Source organism: Saccostrea echinata, unplaced genomic scaffold, assembly GCF_033153115.1.
Source record: "Saccostrea echinata isolate AGI-Se365-2 ecotype Australia unplaced genomic scaffold, CSIRO_AGI_Sech_v1 ptg000025l, whole genome shotgun sequence".
Classification (NCBI taxonomy): Eukaryota; Metazoa; Mollusca; class Bivalvia; order Ostreida; family Ostreidae; genus Saccostrea; species Saccostrea echinata.
Genome location: NW_026889774.1, coordinates 25,221,381 through 25,241,580, shown reverse-complemented (window position 1 = coordinate 25,241,580; position 20,200 = coordinate 25,221,381). Strand labels below are relative to the sequence as shown.

At 34.7% G+C, this 20,200-nt stretch overlaps 3 protein-coding genes across 3 annotated transcripts in view; 2 read left to right on the top strand and 1 right to left on the bottom strand.

Moving 5' to 3' along the window:
- The window catches only part of LOC133192256 (A disintegrin and metalloproteinase with thrombospondin motifs adt-2-like), a 435,058-nt gene that overhangs the window by 63,430 nt on the left and 351,428 nt on the right, over window positions 1–20,200 (bottom strand). The gene's annotated exons all lie outside the window — the stretch shown is intronic.
- LOC133192258 (tubulin-specific chaperone cofactor E-like protein) overlaps window positions 1–20,200 on the top strand; it is a 479,266-nt gene that overhangs the window by 159,829 nt on the left and 299,237 nt on the right. The gene's annotated exons all lie outside the window — the stretch shown is intronic.
- LOC133192984 (uncharacterized) lies at window positions 17,995–19,035 on the top strand. The gene has a single exon (XM_061328986.1). The coding sequence runs from the start codon at window positions 17,995–17,997 to the stop codon at window positions 19,033–19,035; it is 1,041 nt and encodes a 346-aa protein (XP_061184970.1).

Here is a 20,200-nt window from a genome sequence, read left to right as displayed (position 1 = left end):
AAGCCCAAGCACCAAATGTTCAAAAGTTATGGCCAAGGTTAATGTCTCATAAAATTATGCAAAAGTGGGTCAAACTCCAAGGTCAAGGTCAAATATGATGGTACCCAAAGAAAGGTCTTGTTACATGGAATACACGTGAAATATGAAAGCCATAACTCCAACGAAACAAAAGTTATGGGCAAGGTTGAAGTTTTTGCGGACAGACACAGCTAGACAGACAGACAGACAGGGCAAAAACTATATGCCCCCGAATCTTCAAGTACGGGGTCATAAAAATTCCCACCTTCCTACCGACCCAAGTTTTTCATCCTAAGTAGGGAGAGGGCAAACAAACAATATTGTAAAGTTGACCCAATGGCCAAAAAAATTCACCCATTTATTTTGAAGTCCATAGGTCAAGGTCATAAATTCATACATTCTCTCTGTGTGCAACACTTTCTTTTCCGGAAGATTTCTCAAAAAACTGAAAGGTCAAGGTTGACCTTATTTCTTTCTCCATCTGCAAAACTGTTCAAGTTTTCCCACCCTCTTCTTTTCCTTAAGCAGGGTCATACATTCTCTGAATTAACTTGTTAAAGAACAAGGTACGGTTTCCACTTTTTTCTAAAACATATGAAAGTGATGTAAGAAATTAACACTTATGCTCTTTGAATCATAGAAATTCCATGCAGTAGAAAATGCAAATCGTTTTTCTCATATGACCTCAAAAATGTAATTGTGACGTCTTGAACTTGTGCATTGTCCCGTATTTTCTTAAAAAGTTGCAAAAGACATTAATTTTCAGTGGAATTTTCTTTCAGATAATATAGAGGACATGCATCGCCTACAAATTTTCAGACATATAATTTTTCAAAATGATTTTACACAACATATGCAAAATTGAAGGGGGCGACGGCTGCGGACACTATTTTCTTAAGGAAAATAACCCCAGAAATAAGTCATTTTGAGGCTTTTTTGTTAAAAACTTAGAAATGTACCAAATTAATGACGTCAATTTTCTGGAGCTGCTCTACTTTATGCAGTATTCTCTCATGATTTATCACATTCATATACTCAACTCATATTTAAGAAAATTCCATAATGTTTGAAAACATAAAAATTTTAGGGCACAGTAATGCTTTAACCATAACTTCTTTGTTTATCCATATGCTGTTTATTAAATGGATGACCGACAAGGCTTGATGTCCATGCAGTTCCTCTTCCTAAAAGAAATAATAATTGTTTTAATTCTCTAACAATTTATTCTAAAGAATACACATTTTTAAAAAAAAATGTAGGTGTGTGGTTTTATTTTTATAAATTGAAAATAATCATGTGTGTTTGAGCACTGAAATGCATATGTTAAGCAAAGATAACGAGTTGAAGAGTATTATATAGGGGTAGTAAACTCGTATTTTCTAGCTTTGGTCAATATATCAGAACTTTTTTTAATAAACAATGTTAGACTTTGTCTTCTATAATTCTGAAATTGTAAATGCAAACAGCACTAATGCATTAAAATTGATTGCTATTTCAGGTGTTTTAAATCCGATTGTGGACGACTCAATCCAAATTTGTAAACAAAACCTTTAAATTTAAAAAGTACACAATTATTGACCCCGTGGTCGAGATTAAAATGTTACTCTAATTAAGAGGCCAGGATCAATAATACAAAACTTTTAGCTGATAAATATTTTATATCATTTTTCTACGTGAAAGTATTCAATGCCATTAAATTGTTGTGTTTAAAAAATGAATACGATTAACTGGGCAAATGCTAAAAAAACAAAAAACAAAACAAAACAAAACAAAAAAACTAGAAGTGTCAGGGTGACACTAATGCCACCGATGACATTGTGAAAGTCCAAGAAAGTGAAAATAACAAAGGAAGGCAATTTCACAAACAAAAAGAATCAAACTGTTGCTTTTGCCTTTTTCATAAGTAGTCTTTACCACAGTATGCTTATGTTGATCGCTTATAAGCAACGTAATAGACAAAAGTCCAACTATTAGAAATTATAAGGATCACAACTTTTGTAAAAATGGATCAATTAATACGAAACTCATTTACGATCAACAAGTTCAATACAAACAGACAAATTTACAACTACAGCCCATAAACAAAATAATTCGGAAAAAAGTGAATGATTACAAAAATGTAGTAATTTTGAAAGTACAAGGGTAATTCCTTTCATAAATACGGGTCAATCATCATGAAACTTGATCATTAACTGTAAGTCATCAATATCAAGATGATACCAAAAGATAATTCATTATCTAAAGCATAGTAAAAATACCCGGAATACAGTGAATTATTAGAAGTTTTCAAAGTCTAAGTACCATAACATTAAATAAAAGTCAATTAATACAAAACTCGAAAGTGAGCCAGACTGTACATGTAAGTCATCAATATCAAGTTAGGTACCAAAAATCAGCTTGTTATCTACAAGCATAACAAAAAAGTCCGGAAGACAATGACTTGTTGGAAATTGACAGTCTGAGGGCCATGACTTTCGCAAAAATGGGTCAATTAATACAGAACTCGGACTTGATCTGTAGGTTATTAATATCAAGTTAGGTACCAAAAATCAGCTCATTATCTTAAGTATATCCCCTCGAAAGTCCGAAAACAGTAATTTCGTGGTCAATTTCAAAGTCTAAGGACCATTACTTTCGTAAATATGGGTCAATGAAAATGAAATTTCAATATTTGTATATTATTAACAAGAATCATTTCTTTAAAAAATCAGCTCATTATGTAGCGTAGCAAAAGAAGACCAGAAAACTATGATAGAAATGACAGAAAGAAGGAGGAAACAAATTCCATGCTTTTGATACGAATGACCTTGAACTTGTAAAAATGACATTAGGTCATGACACTCCTTAGGACATGAGTAATTTTTGTGTGGAGTACATGTATGAAGTTCCAATGTTTTTTAGTAGAAAATTATAGACCGGCGTGAAATTAACACTTTTTCAGGCAGTGATCTTGAATTTATTCGATGTTTAATGTCCCTCTCGACACCTTTTCACTTTTATGGAGACGCCGGCACTTGCCGGTGGAGGGCTGCAAATTTTGACCTATACTCGGCACTCAGGGCCATTGAGCAGTGAGGGATCTTTTTCGTGCCAGCACCTACTGAAACACAGGACCTCGGCTTATGCCGTCCGATCCGAAGGATCCCGTCCCGAAATGGGAATTGAACCCGCGACGTAAGGATGAACTCCTTACTCCGCGACTCTAGAGCAAATTCTCTTATCACTGCGCCACGCGGGCGACTGAACTTGTTCAAATTATGGCTGAAATACTGCCGACTCGGCGTTTAACAATTACAATCAATCATAATATTCAACAAATGATATCAATTTTTGTACTTATACATAATTTTATACTTCATTTCCCATCATTAATGTAAACAAGATTTAATTTACAAATAACTAAATAGTCCTATATCAAAAAATTGTATATGTTTGTGTGGAATATCATTTATACACTCTATCTAAGAACATCAGATTAAATCAATTTTTATTGTAAAAATGAATTAAATCATTTTCTATACCGAAAGGAAAAAGAAAAGCAGGATTACATAATATACGAAATTTTGACTGCATGGCCGAAAATTTTGAAAAGTAGTCAGAGGGGTATCTTGATTACTGTGCACTAAAATCGTTCAGAATTACTCAATCCCCAGGCCCGTAGCAAAACAGGGGGGAGGGGGTACCACCCGAGTTTTATAGGCCTGTCCCTGAAGCGTATGGAAAGGTAAAAAAGCCAAAAACAAGTGAATATTAATTATTACAGATATTACAAATATAGAGCCAACAAACATTCCACTCTGTATTAGACAGCTGGCACCATGAGAACACAAATACTTATTCGCAGACGCAGGTGAGTTAAGACTAGGTGTAGGCATTTCTATGCAAATAATGTAATTAAAATGCCTAAGGACTATAATTATTATACAAAGAAAGTTAAAACTTATTGTCTAATACATACTTGGTACCCACGACATGAGATAGCCAGTACACATTATGACGTCATTGTTCTTTATTACACAAGATTATAATGGATATCAACAAAAACGCAGTGGCTCAAGGGCATGCTCTATTTTATTTAATTGAAACAAGGTATATTTAGAGGCAAAATATTCCAAAGTTTGCTGGTATTGCTGCACAAATATCAACAGCTTAGCTGTATTATTTCAATTTGTAAAGTTTTACGTTGAATAGGTGTAAACATGTACAGTCCGATATAAGTTTCCTCAGATTCCGATCAAATGAGAAAATGCCTAGGATTTGTGCAGCAATTTTATCAATCTACAGAATATTCCTCTTAGCATTCTACAATTTTTATGTAAAAATAAATAGGGTAATCCCTTGCGCCGAAGCTGTTTTGTTGATGTGTTTTACTTCCTCCGGTGGGTAATATCAGTGACGTCATAATATGACGTCATAATGTCTACTGGGTATAACATATCGTGGATACTAAGTATGCATAAGAAAATAAATTAACACTCTCCGAATAAAAATATACCTCTTATGCGTTTTTATTAGCTCATTTGCATAGAAACACTTATACCTAGCCTTTGCTACCTAAGGGACTTAGTCTTGAATTGGTAATGCTACCTAAGGGACTTAGTCTTGAATGAGTAATGCTATCTAAGGGACTTAGTCTCTGTTCTTGCCTCAAGGTCATACTTCAAGGTCAGTGTCATTGGACTAAGAGATAGTGGAATTCTTTTAGATTTTTGAACGATTTTTCCGTTATTTACCGATCATGACGAGGAGCACACGGCGGGTGTGACCGGTCGGCAGGGGATGCTCACTCCTTCATGGCACCTGATCCCACCTCTGATGTTTGGAGGTCCGTGTTTGCTCTGCTCCTATTTTGTATTGTTTGATGGACTTTTGAGCCTGAATACTGTTCGTTATCTTCATATTTTTCACATGCGTTTGTGGACACAGCTTTGTACGACTGAAAGAATGGATGCCTATGAGTGTCAACGGCAAAGACACACCACTGAGGAATGCTGTTCTACATGTATCTTCATGGAGTTTGGGGAAGAACTGTTTCACAAGTTTATCACCTGGACATAAGATACTTATGGAGTGTTAAGGAGAAGACGTCCTGACGTTATTTTCCTTCAGCACGGGGGGGGGGGTATGAGAAGAATCCTCATTCCATCATTATTGTTGGCTTCATTTTCTCTTGGCAGCGGTCAAGGGGCCTTCCTGAGCATGAAGAAAGGTGTCAACAAGTTTCTTTTTAAAGAATTTAGTGCTTTTGAGCAGGGAAAGAAGGTACTCTTCTTTACCCACAAATTCTTTAAAAACAACTTTTTTGACAAGGATGGAGTGCATCTGAATGATCGTGGGATTAGATGTTTCTACCGCAGCGTTCTCTCAGCCCTTCGGCGAGTCTTGTGATGAGCATCCTGTCCTCTCTCCATGGTTTTATATGCAGATTCCCTGTGGTGGTCAGCTGTCCTCTTCCAGTTGTGGCGGTCAGACGGGTTCGATCGCCGTAGGCCAGATAGCTCAATTGGTAGGGCACCTGACTGGAGATTCAGGGGGCCCGGGTTCGAATTTCAGTCTGGTCCGCTGCATTTTTCTCCTCTCCCTTTACATTTGGTGCCGTGCCATGCCCTGGAAGTGACAGGTGAGAGGCCTGCCAGGGAAGAGCCTGGGTTGGTGTCTTCGGGGGGAAGACCTTTTAGGAGTGAGGAATGTGGCGGTCAGACGGGTTCGATCGCCGGTGGCCAGATAGCTCAGTTGGTAGAGCACCTGGCTGGAGATTAAGGGGCCCCGGGTTCGGATCCCGGACTGGTCCGCTGCATTTTTCTCCTAGAGCTCCCGTTACAGAGTAAAAAAGGGCCTTTTTAAAGGTCGAAAATTGTTTTGAAAAGATGCCTCTAAAACAGCATGTTAGAGAAGCAAAGAGGGTTAATTCTTTAATTATACAAAATTTATTTTGGATAAACAAAATTTTTCACTCACCTAATCCTTTAGAAAAAAAATTTATAGCTCTATATAGCCGTCATTTACATGTTCAATCTTTAAGTGCTTTAATATGCTTCAGTTCCCATCTTTATTTTACTCTTCTTGGGTAAAGAATCATTTCCATTACTAATCTAATTCTTATTAAAGTCTTAATTTGAATTCCCTTTACATGCATGTTTACCATATGTTACAGTTACTAGTATACAAACCCATTGTATAAATAGTAGTTGATAAGTACATGTAGTAGTAGACTAGTAGATGAAACCTAATGAGGTTATCTATATTTTCTCCCTGTCTTAAGCCTTGGGTTAAAAAAAATTATCCAAATTCACCTCCATAATATCACTATAAAATTAATTTAAATGCATTGTCAAGACAGAAGGATTTTTTTCTTTTCTCTCTCTCGTTCTCCTACACCAGTCTATTATAATTTAAGGAGTTATGACACAATAAGTCATATTTAAAACATTTTAGATATAACTTTGGACTGTAGGAACTACAAGTAAAACAAGATGTGTTTGTGAAACACTGATGCCCCCGTATGGCAGCTTATGGCGAAAGTTCAAGTTTCTCAAATGCAAGTCAAAATCCAGGCTAAAAGATAAAAAATGTTGGTACCCAAAGAAAGGTTGAAGTTTTTTTAAAGTAAGTAAAACGTCAAGGTCAAAGTTGTTTATATCCAAAAGAAAGTCTTGTCACAAGGATTACATATGTGAAGTATGAAAGTCCTTGCATCAACCATTCAAAAGTTATGGCCAAGGTTAAAGTATTTCAAAAGTAGATTAAACTCCTAGGTCAAGGTCAAAATGGTTGGTATCCAAAAGAAGGTCTTATCACAAGGATTACATATGTGAAGTATGAAATTCCTAGCTCCAACCGTTCAAAAGTTATGGCCAAGGTTAAAATTTTCAAAAGTAGGTCAAACTCCTAGGTCAGGGTCAAAGAGGTTGATATCCAGAGAAAGGTCTTGTCACAAGGAATACACATGTGAAGTTTGAAACCCCAAGCACCAACTGTTCAAAAGTTATGGCTAAGGTTAAAGTTTTTCAAAGTTTTTCAAAAGTAGGTCAAAGTCAAAAAGTCAAAGTTGTTGGTATCCAAAAGAAGGCCTTGTCACAAAGAATACACATGTGAAGTTTGAAACCCCAAGCACCAACTGTTCAGAAGTTATGGCCAAGGTTAAAGTCTCATAAAATATTGCAAAAGTGGTCAAACTCTAAGGTCAATGAAAGAAAAAGCGAGCAAGCTCTCATACCCCACGCTCCCCCAAAATTCTACAATGCAACATGTTATGAATGGCACAGTGCAATTTAAATACAAAGTATAATACAAAAAGGGGCATTACTTGCAAAAAATCATCACATCAAAACTTCTTGCATATAAGGACATTCAAATCTTTGTATGTTACAAATTTAATTGGGCTGAAGTTTCTAGATAAATAATGGAAACAAAATTTCTTGGTTATATACAAATCTATACATTATGTCTGAAATACCTACAAAGTTTCAGGAAATTCAGTGCAGGAGTTATGCTGACAAACTGTTATTTAAATTCCTCAGTGAGTTCGATTTGTAAATGAGTGTAAGTTCCATGTCCAACACATGACAATTTACACATTTAAAATAATTGATGGAAACAGAATTATGATGTATAGTCATATGAATTTGTTTATATACTGTACCTATGAAATTATTTAAGGCAAAGCACCAATTTAAAGGGGGGGGGGGAACTATCCAAGATTTTGTGTGTGTGTTAAATCATTTATATTTTGATCTCAAAGTCAATAGGGGTCTTTTAAGGTCATAAATTATTTCACATAAAATTTCTTTACAAAAGCTGATTCCAGTGGATTTCCTTATTACCTAGCTGGAAAGTTTCTTCAATAATAGGGAAAACTCTTAAGGCAAAAATAATGGAATCAAAATTTCCTGGTAATATGCACATCTACACACTGTGTACTAAATATCTGCAATGTTTGACAAAATTCTGTGCAGCGGTTTAAGAGGAGTTGCGCTGACAAACTGTTCATCTGTATATTCAAGATATGGCCAAAAATCTAAGTTGAAAAGTGCCAAAATTCGCAGAAAAATAAAGGAATCGGACTTTTCTGGTAATATGCACATCTACACATTGTGTCCTAAATATCTGCAAAGTTTGACGAAATTCTGTGCAGCGGTTTAAGAGGAGTTGCGCTGACAAACTGTTCATCTGTATATTCAAGAAATGGCCAAAAATCTAAGTTGAAAAGTGCCGAAATTCCAAGAAAAAATAATGGAATCGGAATTACCTGGTAATATGCACATCTACACATTGTGTCCTAAATATCTGCAAAGTTTGACCAAATTCTGTGCAGCGGTTTTTGAGGAGTTGTGCTGACAAAAAAAACAGGGCTGACGGACTGACTGACTGACGGACGGGTCAAAAACATTATACCCCCCGCAACTTGTTGCGTGGGGTATAAATATGATGGTACCCAAAGAAAGGTCTTGTCACAAGGAATACACATGTGAAATATGAAAATCATAGCTCCAACCAATCTAAAGTTATGGGCAAGGTTAAAGTTGACAACAGACAAACAGACAGACGGGACAAAAACAATATACCCCCGGGATTTTTCGATCCGGGGGCATAAAAATAAACACAATGTTATTCCATTTATAGATTGGGAAGATATCTGGAGGCCCATTGGCCACAATGCTCATTAACCCTTACAATGTGGCTTTCAAAAAATAATGATTCAATGTTTAATTAGTGAGAATCTGGTCAAATATTGTACTGGCCAGATCAAGTTTTCTTTTTTTCCAAATGCCAATATCACTTACTTTCTCATGGGTCAATATTTAGTGGTTTAAGGAAAAACACGCAGTGATGTGTTGTGAATTGATTTTTGAATGAAGAAGTACCGCATTGTTATATGTTTGTAAATCCAATTTTCCAAGAGGATATGAATTCATCGTTGTCTCCAAACCACTAAAACAACACAAATTTTAAACCCCTATACTGGCTACAAAAGTAGTGATTTCACAGTAAGAACATTTTGTTTTTTAAAAAGTAAATATTTCTTGAGTGAGAAAGTCTATAATTGCTATTTTTCTACATTCTCCACAAATTTATGCATCTTTCAGGTATTTAAGCTAGCCGATGTCTCTCATTCTTTTGTGTGGGTGGCTTTAAGCTTTGAATTTAATTTGAAAATATAATTGTGTACATCAAATATATTCTTTGTATTCCACACACACAATTTACAGCCGAATTTTATTCTTCCTATGTTCCTACAAAGTGAAAGCTTTTAACAACTAAAACATACTTACTTTAGAATTTATCTAATGTATTTCTTAACATACCCTGTTGGAAAGGGGGGCACCCTAAGAGATGCCATATGTATATATATATATATATATATATATATATATATATATATATATATATATATATATATGCTTTTCGAACTTCTCCTGTAAATAGTCTATACGTTGAAGCAAATGAGCCACCGCTGGACTTAAGAAGAATCAAACTTACCTTACAGTATATTCTCAAATTGAAGGCAAATATTAATAATCCTGCTTATGATTGTGTTTTTCATCCGCAGTACGAAAATTTATATGATAAAAGTAAAACATGTATAAAACCTATTGGTCTAAGATCTAGGAAACATATCAGGGATTCTGACTTACCTTTGGACATTATAAAACCTACAAGTTTCTCTGAAATACCGCCATGGAAATTAATTAAACCAAATGTAGACACATCTTTAACTGAATTTAAGAAATCAGAAACCAATTCTCTTGTTTTTAAACAAAAATTAGCCGAAATAAAACAATCTAAACATTCTACAGTCGAAATTTATACAGATGGTTCTAAAGACAAAAATAAAGTAGCAGCGGCTGCAGTGAATAAAAATAATGTTTTCTCTTTCAGGCTTCCAAATGAAGCTACAATATTTACAGCAGAGGCAAAAGCCATACAGCTTGCATTTGAATATATTAAATCTTCTAATGACAACTCTTTTACAATATTTTCGGACTCGCTTTCTTGCTTGCAATCTATACAAAATATGAATATCGATCAACCATACATTTTAGATATATTAGTTCAGTTCTATCATTTCACTCAACAAGGTAAAGTAGTTGACTTTTGTTGGATTCCAAGTCATATTGGCATCATTGGAAACACTAAGGCTGATAGTGCTGCAAAATTGGCACTTCAGTACGAAATTACCATTTTTAAAATCCCTTATACTGACCTAAAATATATTGTGAAACTTTATGTAAATTCTCTTTGGCAGATATATTGGGAATTTTGTGATACAAGTAAACTATATGCAATAGAAAACAAAGTTAACATATCATCTAACTTCGGCCTGAAACGTCAGGACGAAGTGATTATTTCAAGAATACGTATAGGTCATTCTAAAATAACACATGCATACTTATTAAATCGAGAACTTCAGCCAGAATGTATATCCTGTGACTGTCCGCTTACTATAAATCATATTCTTTTAGAATGTTCTGATTTTTCGCCTATTCGAAGTAGACTTTTCAATAATGTACGAACGATGCGTGAACTGTTTACAAATGTTAATGTTAATACAATTTTAGATTATTTACATGAAACTGATTTTTACAGTAAAATCTAAAGGTATACAATGTAATTATTTTTTGATAAACATAGAGAGAATTTTATTTTAAACTTTTAAAATATTTTTAAATTTTTAAGTCCGTCGGATGGGACGTTAAATGGTGCCCCGTGTCAAGGATTGCAACCCCCTTGGCACGCAAAAGATCGTTTTTCTGGTTTTCGGAAAAGAGTAGGCTCACTGGGGGCCGCCAGAGAAACCAAAAATCTTTCAAAACCGATCATACAGAATTAATTTTCCGCCGAAATATGGCTGAAATATTGCCGACTCGGCGTTAAACCCTAATCAATCAATCAATCTATACTAGTATATAGTATGTATATCTTGTAATCTAAAAATATTTTTCAAGTTCTTGAAGACCCGCATGGCACGGCCGACAGTTTTTTTTCTCTATAGAAAAGTTTTCCTTCAAGTATATATACTGTAAATTTAGTTTACATTCAGATAAACTACAATGCACATTTAATTTACTATGTGCTATGAATTAAATTACAGAACGATAACCCTGTCTATTCTGCCATGAGAGTGTCTGCCCTTTAATAAGTTGCACCAGTGAATTAAATACATGTATGGTAGACTAAAGGTGTCTCAACTTCCAAGTCATCCAATTTCTGAGAAACATGCAATTACATGTAATTTTTTTCCAGATATTTTCCAGCCACATTTTTTCAATATTTAATATCAAAGCATGTCACGGTTGGACTTCGCTATCTCAAACACTGATATTTCAAATAACATGGATATATGTGGAAGTCATCTAGAAGTCGCAATTACTTTCCCTTTGGTCATACTGAGTTTGAGATAATGAGGTTTGACTGTGTTTCTAATATTATTACTTACAAATTTAAAAGAAAAAATGTTTATGATATATATGTATTTTAATAGGCACAATATACTTTATTTTCTTAACAAATATACCTCATAATTGAAAGAAAAGACGAATGAATTGTTTTTTAAATACCTGTACTTTCATATAGTTAAAATTGTTAGCATTTATGCATCCTCTGGAGTGGTTAGATATCTCTCATTTTCAGGATAAAGGGCATGTAGCCGTTGACGCTGGCCTAAGGCATAAGTTGTTAAGCTTAGCCTATCTATCATTGTCAGCTTACTACTGGACTGACATGTCAAAGCAACATAAAAACTCTACCCTTGGTGGACTTCATAAGCTGTAAGGTTTCATCTGTTGGTTGTATGAATTTTCCTCAAATCCTGAACCTTGATATCCAAGTAGAAATAATGAAGTTGTTGACACTGGCCTAAGGCATAAGATGTTAAACTTAGCCTATCTACCATTGCCAGCCTACTACTGGACTGACATAATGTCAAGGCAGCATAAATCTACTCTTAGTCATGGTCAGGATCTCCATGTTTTCATTTTGTTGTATATAATGTGTTGCATCACTGTTTGGATGTCAGTTTTGTATTTTTTAAAAATCAGATTGAAAAGTTAGCATACCACTTGCAGTAAAGATAATTAGCTGAGGCTTTCAATTTTGGATGACGGTAATCCTTCTGCCAAGCATTGATGGTGGAATTCTCATCCAAGATGGTTGTCCCAGTCCTTCCTGACCAAAGACATATAATCATTTTCTAATTTATAAAAATTTCTTTGAAATGTGTAAAAGTGTCCTTGCTTAGAAACTTTAATTCATCAAATTTAACAACTGTGTGTTAGAAATTCATGATGCAGTTTGACTTTCAGCAATAACAGGACTTGTACAACATAAAGATTTCAATTACAAAAATGATCTTTTCAACAATTGGCTGCGTATCATTATAGGTATTAATTCACTAAAAGTATTTAATGGATGTAGAGGTGTTCAAAATTTGTTAACACTGACAGTAAAATTTTAATTCATTTCAATTTAATTTATTTGTTTGGGGGGGGGGGGGTTAAAAATGGCACAAAATACAATGCAAACTTCTGGAAATGAAATGCTGCACCAAAATTTCCTATTTCCACCATTAAAATTTAACTTAGGAAATCAGTTTTGTTCCTCATTGTTAGAGAGCTGTATTGGTCCTTCTGGGGGAGGAACCAACCGCAGTGGTGGATATGGTGCAACAGATCCATGAGATGTCTCTGTTGTTGATCATGGTTGTAGCTGCTTCCTCTGTTGATGGACCTGGTTGCTCTTGATACCTGTTCATAAAAATCTTATGAAATCAGTTCATTGTTTACAAATCTTTACACTTCCATATGACCATTTACTATTTTCTCCTTTGTTTTTCATAACTAATTAGTTAATTAGAATGGCAATCTAATTAAAATTAGATGTTCCGAATCCGCTACCGCTTCTCAAACATCTAACAACATCCCATTCGGGGTCACGTCAGAGCGACCTTTCGATTACCCAATGAAATCGCCGTCGTCGAAATCTTGGCTTATAGTTCGGATGCGTTTCTTTTTTTACTGCCAAACCTAAACGCCCGAGGGGTTTCGTAGTAAACAAAATATGCATGGTAAAGACCATGCTATGTATGAATGTGACGTGCGGGATATATAGTATACTGGTGTCTCATAATATCGCGGTACTTATTTCTTTTGCATAAAAAAGTTATTCCAAATTCTTACATTAACTTTTCACCAAATACTATTCATAAACCTATTAATGGCCTAACTTTTTAGTGGCTAATTATTTTCTAAGCTTTCTTCGTTTACTTTGTATTCTATTTTTATAACAGGAAGTCTTATTTACATCCAAAAGTGGAGAGTCTCATTGTATCGCGGTATTGAAAACATGGAGGTTTGGCACGGTCACAAAGTACAATTTTTATATTTTTTAATTTATTTTGTAAATCTACATGAAAACTTAAGTATAATACAAACTTAAGGTTTTCAAAATATGAACTTTATTATGGATTTTACTTGGTTATATATTCAATGGTCTAAATAAAATAAAAACGGGAATGGAAATCTGTAAAATTTCGTTTTATTTGAATAAATATTTTTCCAACGGGTGTTCCATACTTTTTAACCATCGCAAAAGTCAACATTCAGACGACAGACAGATAGTCCATCAACAAAAAGGATATGAGCTATGTATCCTAATTTTTGGGAAATACCGCGATACAATGGAACCCGCGATATAATGAGAATGAAGGATACATGTAGTTTGTGTTTTTCGTTTGCCTTATTCAGGTAAGGATGCCAGATTGGCGGACTATAGTTCAATTTATACCAAAATTACTTTAATTCAATCTAAGACAGTCTACTGAGCATCAATAATGTAAAGATATAGCCGTGGAACTAATTTTAGAATTATATACAGAAGGTTGAATCTGATTGGCCAAAATTTTTATGTTTATTCATAATCGAAAGGTCGCTCTGACGTGTCCCCGAATGGGATGTTGTTAGATGTTTGAGAAGCGGTAGCGGATCCGGAACATCTAATTTTAATTAGATTGTTAGAATGGGTGTTTAAAGCCATTGTTTAAAACAATGCTTAAGAAGTGGGCCTTTCCATGTATTTAATATTAATGCAATATTTTATGTACCTAACCAACTTTATTTGAATAATTTTTCGGAGATATATCTGTAAGCAATAACATTCTTTTCTTCTAATAATACCTATATCTTGGACTAGAAGTCTGTGAGCTATTGTTATGCTCACTATTAATACCACTGCTCTGATGTAAATATACGCTCTCAAGTGAACTGGGATCAGTAGTTGCCGAGAAAACTGAAATGGAAATTTGGTACGGACAGACGCACAGATAAACAGGAAGTTGACATTGGATTTGTACAAAAAAAAATCCCACCATATGACATATCAAAACAAACAGTGTGTTAAAGTTTCAAACATCTGCCAAGAGCAGTTGCTGAGAAAACTGCAACGAAAATAAGTAACGAACAGACAGACAGACACAAGGGTAAAACGGTATACCCCCCCCCCTCTCCTTTAGAGCAGGAGTATAAAAATATGGATCATAGTACGACAAACAACTTTTTACATGATGGCCTTATTGTGAAAGTTTTTTCATGTCATCATCTGTTGGTCTCTTAAGGGGCACTTTCCTCGGTCTGCCTTTATCCTTCTGTTTTGCATGAAATCTGGGTTGCAGTATGTTGTTTGCATTCCCAGCAATTCTTTCAGTTGCTGCTTATTCCCCAGCTTGTATCTCATCCCGGAAACTCATCTGAAATTAAACTTTCTAAGGATTTAGTTCTTGTAGATAATCTATAAGCCTATTTTATAACCTGTGGATTTTAACCTGATCACCCAAATCATTGAGAAGACTCTCTATATGTTGGAGTTGGATACTTGATGACTTTCTTTTCGGTTCAATAGTTGATTTCGCAGGCTGCAGGTCATTTTCATTCAATAACCATAACTTTGTATGTCTTTAGAGAGTCAAACTGCTAAAAGTTTCAGATCTGGAAGCAAGGGAGGATGACCTCAGAAGGGCAACAACAGCGGCTGAGAGGGCTCATCCTTCCCGTTCCGAATATGTTTTAACCTGCAAATTGTTGCCCGAGATTTTTACACTAGAGGAACTTTCGATATGAAATGAAAATTGTTGCACGAAGAAATCTCAATTTCAAGCTTCACTTTGAGACTTTTTAAATAAAATAATAAATTTAAGAAGAGTTATCCTTCCTGGCTGAGGATCGGATATCCTTAATCTACATGCATGTTTTTATAATTCAGGAAAAGCATGAATTTTCGTGCGTTGCTTTGTAGCTTTCCTTTAATTGCAAAAACTTAAGGTATTCAATGCCTAATGAAGGGATTTTGAACAATTTTGAATCATTTTAAACTAATTAAAAATGCATTGCTAGATGAAATATGTGGAGATAACGAACAGTATTCAAGCTCAAAAGTCCATTAAACAATACAAAAAAAGTGCAGAGCAAAAATGGACCTCCAAAACATCAGAGGTGGGATCAGGTGCTATGGAGGAGTGAGCATCCCTTGCCGACCGGTCACACCCGCCGTGTGCTCCTTGTCATGATTGGGAAATAACGGAAAAATCCGTCGACAATTCAGTGTAAATAATGGTCTAACAATTAGTATGAAAAACGTCAGTCAGCATTTGACTCAATGATAAATTGTATTTGCTGTCAAGGTCATTGTATCGACCATAGAACTTAAGAAATGATGACTTTAAACAAGACTGCTGATATTCTTGTTTCATCAACTTGTTTGTCAATAATTTACCTCGGTTTAGAAATTGTACATACATAGAGCATGCTCTTGCGTATCGAATCGACTGAGAGATATAAACCCCGTATGCAGGTGATGAAGGTATATTGCTGCATAAGAAAGGAAAGTTGACTATTGAAAAGTTAAAGTCATCACGTTTATCATAAAGTTGTTAGATAACCATTAACGTCTTTTTCAAGTAAAATATCCAAATATGAAACAGATGTGTCAGACTGTGTGGTATAACATTGAAAGTGAAATAAACCAAATTCATATGACTGTTAACATAAAAGAAACTGGTCATTTTGCACTTTAAAATTTTTTGAAGTTATCTGCCTTTGGTGAAGAAGAAAATTTTAATTTCGTCAAAATATATGTGGTAAATAATTACTTTTATTTCATATTTTAATAAAGAGAGAGTGTATGCATATTTTCACCAAGAGCTTTTTTATGAAATTCAAATTACTTGAATTCAGAAATCACCTTGAATTTTACATTGAAGGCTATGGGCAATGCATGTGTTATTAAGATATTGTAAAAAGTAATTTGAATTTCATAAAAAAAAGCTCTTGGTGAAAATATGCATACACTCTCTCTTTATTAGACTTTTTTAGACTTCAATGTAAAATTCAAGGTGCAATTAATTTGACAATAATCAAAATTTTGTACATTTCTTTCGGGGGAGTATTATTTTTTATTTCATAACACCTTCAAAATGATACCATAATTACAAATATAGAACCGTTTATTTATTAGATACAAAATATGGTCGTTATACATAAATACCTTAACTTCAAGATAAAAGTTCCTTCTATTATAATAAATAATTTATTATAATAAATCACGTTAATTTAGCTTTCCATCGTGTAATATTGCAGATTATGTCAATATTTGGTGTAAAAAAAAAAATATTAAGGACAATCTGAAAGACCACGATTTTAATGATGTCTGAGAAAGTCAGCTATGCCAGAAGAAAATTAAAAGACTGTGAAGAAAATGGACTAAATTGATCTGTCAATTAGCAATCAGGTTTACCTGGAAAATGAAATATGTGGAAATAATAGTGTAATTTAAAACTATTTCTTATAATGCATGAAGTCACAAGTAAGATAATTAAACTTGTTAAATCTCAAGTATTTTTTCACAGAATAAGGATTCACCATGACTGTCACCAAAAGTGAAGTGCTAATCTAAGATTTAATACGTCTAGTGCTGTCCTTGGGGAGATCTTTTACTAGGTGGATAACGATTAAGAGTTTTAGACGTAAACAGGGTTAATTTTTTAGGCGCACTACCAGAATATACTGCTAGACGTAATCCGTCTAATATATTTAGACGTACTCCTTCTAGCTTAGGAGAACTAATTTACATATTTCGGTCCATAAACCGTCTAGAATTCATCTAAGTAATCCAATTCTTTAACACTGAGTTAGACTGAATTGGTACAATAATATGCCAAGAATACCTCCAAGAAATCAGGGCTGAGTTTTTTTTCGTACAGGCAGTTAGAGTGATCTGCACTTAGAAGTAAGATAGAAAAAATGGTTATTTACTGTTTCTCAAACAATTTGTAATAGATTAAAATATTCTTAGCATTATATTAAACCAAGTTTAAGTAATTTAATTCATTATTTCGATTTATTTTTTAACTCTACTGGTGAGAGACCAGAGACGATACCTCAGTTTATGCGGTCTCATCCGAAGGACCAGTCTCCACGTCTCATGCATATCCAGTTCAACTTCCTCTAGGACAACATTGTTAAGCTGAAAATTGTCATTGTAATACATATATTTAACTTATTTCTGAAACAGAGTTATATCCTTTTTTGAATTTTTACAGTTGTAAATATTTTCAAGTTCCATGACTCTGATAATTTAATGATTACCTCCACTGGTCCGTAAATCATCACTACCACTGGTCATAATGTTCCTTGTAAAATTAAATTGTTCAGTCATACTCCTTTGAAGCACATGGTATTGATCCTGTGGTCGAACATCCTATAAGAATCAGACTGTCACTCTTACAATAGAGAGGTTAAGCATTTGACCGTGTGCGTCTACGTGTACGTGTAAACCTATAAGTGTTTTTACAAGTACGCGTAACTAACATCGTGTTCTGTTTAACAAACAGCACGTGTAAAACATTTTGTAATAAAATATTTCATTGGATAAAAAAATCAAAATAAACAAATCAAAATAAGTTTTCCATCTCTGTGATTGTAAATTAAAATGGCGCAAAATTTGATGTTACTTGCATCTTTGGAGGATGATGCTGACCTTTTACTGTTGGCAAGTGTGGGCGATGAAAAAGATTCATCAGTTTATCGGCAGTTAAAGTTTGATGAACTAAGCAATGAACAGTTCCGTAATTTATTTAGATTTAAAAGAGAAGATGTGAATGGTTTGTGTGAAGCGTTAGATTTACCAAGAAAGATTGTGTGCCAAAACAGGACTGTATGTTCTGGAATAGAAGGTTTGTGTATTCTTATTCGCCGATTAGCGTACCCAAGTAGATTACAAGACCTTTCGCATACATTTGGGAGATCAACTGCTGAATTATCATACATTTTTAACACTGTCCTTAATTTCATTGATACAAGCCACGGACACAGACTCGAGAGTTTAAATCAGCCTTGGTTGTCGCACGCAAAGTTGGATGAAATGGCCACAGCCATAAGTAACTGCGGAGCCCCGCTGTTAAATTGCTGGGGTTTTATAGACGGAACGGTGAGGCCAATATGCAGACCCCAATCTCATCAGCAGTTGGTGTTTAATGGCCATAAGAGAGTCCATGGTCTTAAGTTTCAGTGTATTACGACACCTGATGGAATGATAGCGCACCTCTTTGGTCCAATTGAAGGTCGACGTCATGATGCCGGTATGTTACGAGAAAACGACGTTGAGCATCAACTGCAACAATATATGACAAAGGCAAATAATGATGTCTACTCCCTCTACGGTGACCCCGCATACCCATTATCACCTTACCTAATACCCCCATTTCGGGGAGGTGTGATCTCAGCTAATCAGATGCGCTTTAACAAAAGAATGTCGGCAGTGAGAGTGTGTGTAGAATGGACTTTCAGCAAAATTTTAACTCTCTTTGCTTTTCTTGATTATAAGAAGAATCAAAAACTGTATTTACAACCTGTTGGAAAGTATTACAGAGTAGCATCAATCCTAACTAACTGTCACACTATTCTCTATGGGAGCGAGACCGGGTCATTCTTTGGTATACCTCCGCCATCCCTACAAGAGTATTTGGCCTAAAACGTGCATCAACTACTAAATACATGTATGAATGCATGATAATAGGCGGTTATGTGCAAAGGTACTAAGTTTAGGAATTTTTCCTTTTTGGTGCCCCACACTCATCATCTGAAATTAATAAATTTCGAAAGAAGCAAATATATTCTACAACACAGACCGGGGGGGGGAGGGGGGTTAAATACCCGTAGATTGTATCTATAGCATGTAATTTACTTGTAATTGAAAATAAATTACCGGAATTTATTAGAGAATGCATACATTAAATATACTACAAGATAATGATGGTAAAAATATTTTCAAAAATATCATGTACACCGTGATATACATAGAGAATAATATATACCCTTTAATTTCCATATCACATCTTGCATCAGCTCGAGACGCAGCTAGTGGGCCGAAGGGCCGAGGGCTGACATTGGTTGAGGGTATGTTTTAGTATGTTTATTACATGCTTGTAATAAAACACAGCACACATAAACTTGAGAAAAATACAAATAAATAATCATGCGTGCCCCCCCCCCCCCCCCGGGATGGAGAACTTGTGAAAATGGATTAACAATACTTAAAGGTCAGTTTTCTTGTGACAATTGTGTGTATTTATGTTAAAATTGATAATATAACACGTCTATTACGTACATTCAGACGTATTTTAGACGAAATGTCAGTTAAAGTGTAGACCGTCACCTGTTCGAGATTTACACGTTTTCCAGAATCAAAACATGAAGGCTTGCGAAGAGAAGTGGATGTAGGCGAAAGCCTGTCCACTTCTCTAAAGAGAATACAATTTTCATAGATGTGCAACATTCGTGATTTTTTTTTTGTCGTTTTTCGATAGAGGGTATGGAGCACTCGTGATTTTCGTGCCATTTTTTATCATTACAAGGATGACATAGAAGCCCTTTAGACTCAAACAACACATCCCTTAATAATACACAAATGTTCCTTTTCAAAATAAACTCTTTTCAACTACCTTACATTTTCATGTTCGTTGCTAAAAGCGGGGCCCTTTGAGATAGCCACCATCTCAATGATATCTAGTTGTTACAATAATAGCATACATATACCTACTTCAAATGCAGCAAACATACATGTCACTTAATGAATGCATCCAATGCTATCTTCATTGAAGAATCAATAAGTATTTTAAAACAATACTTACTGAAAA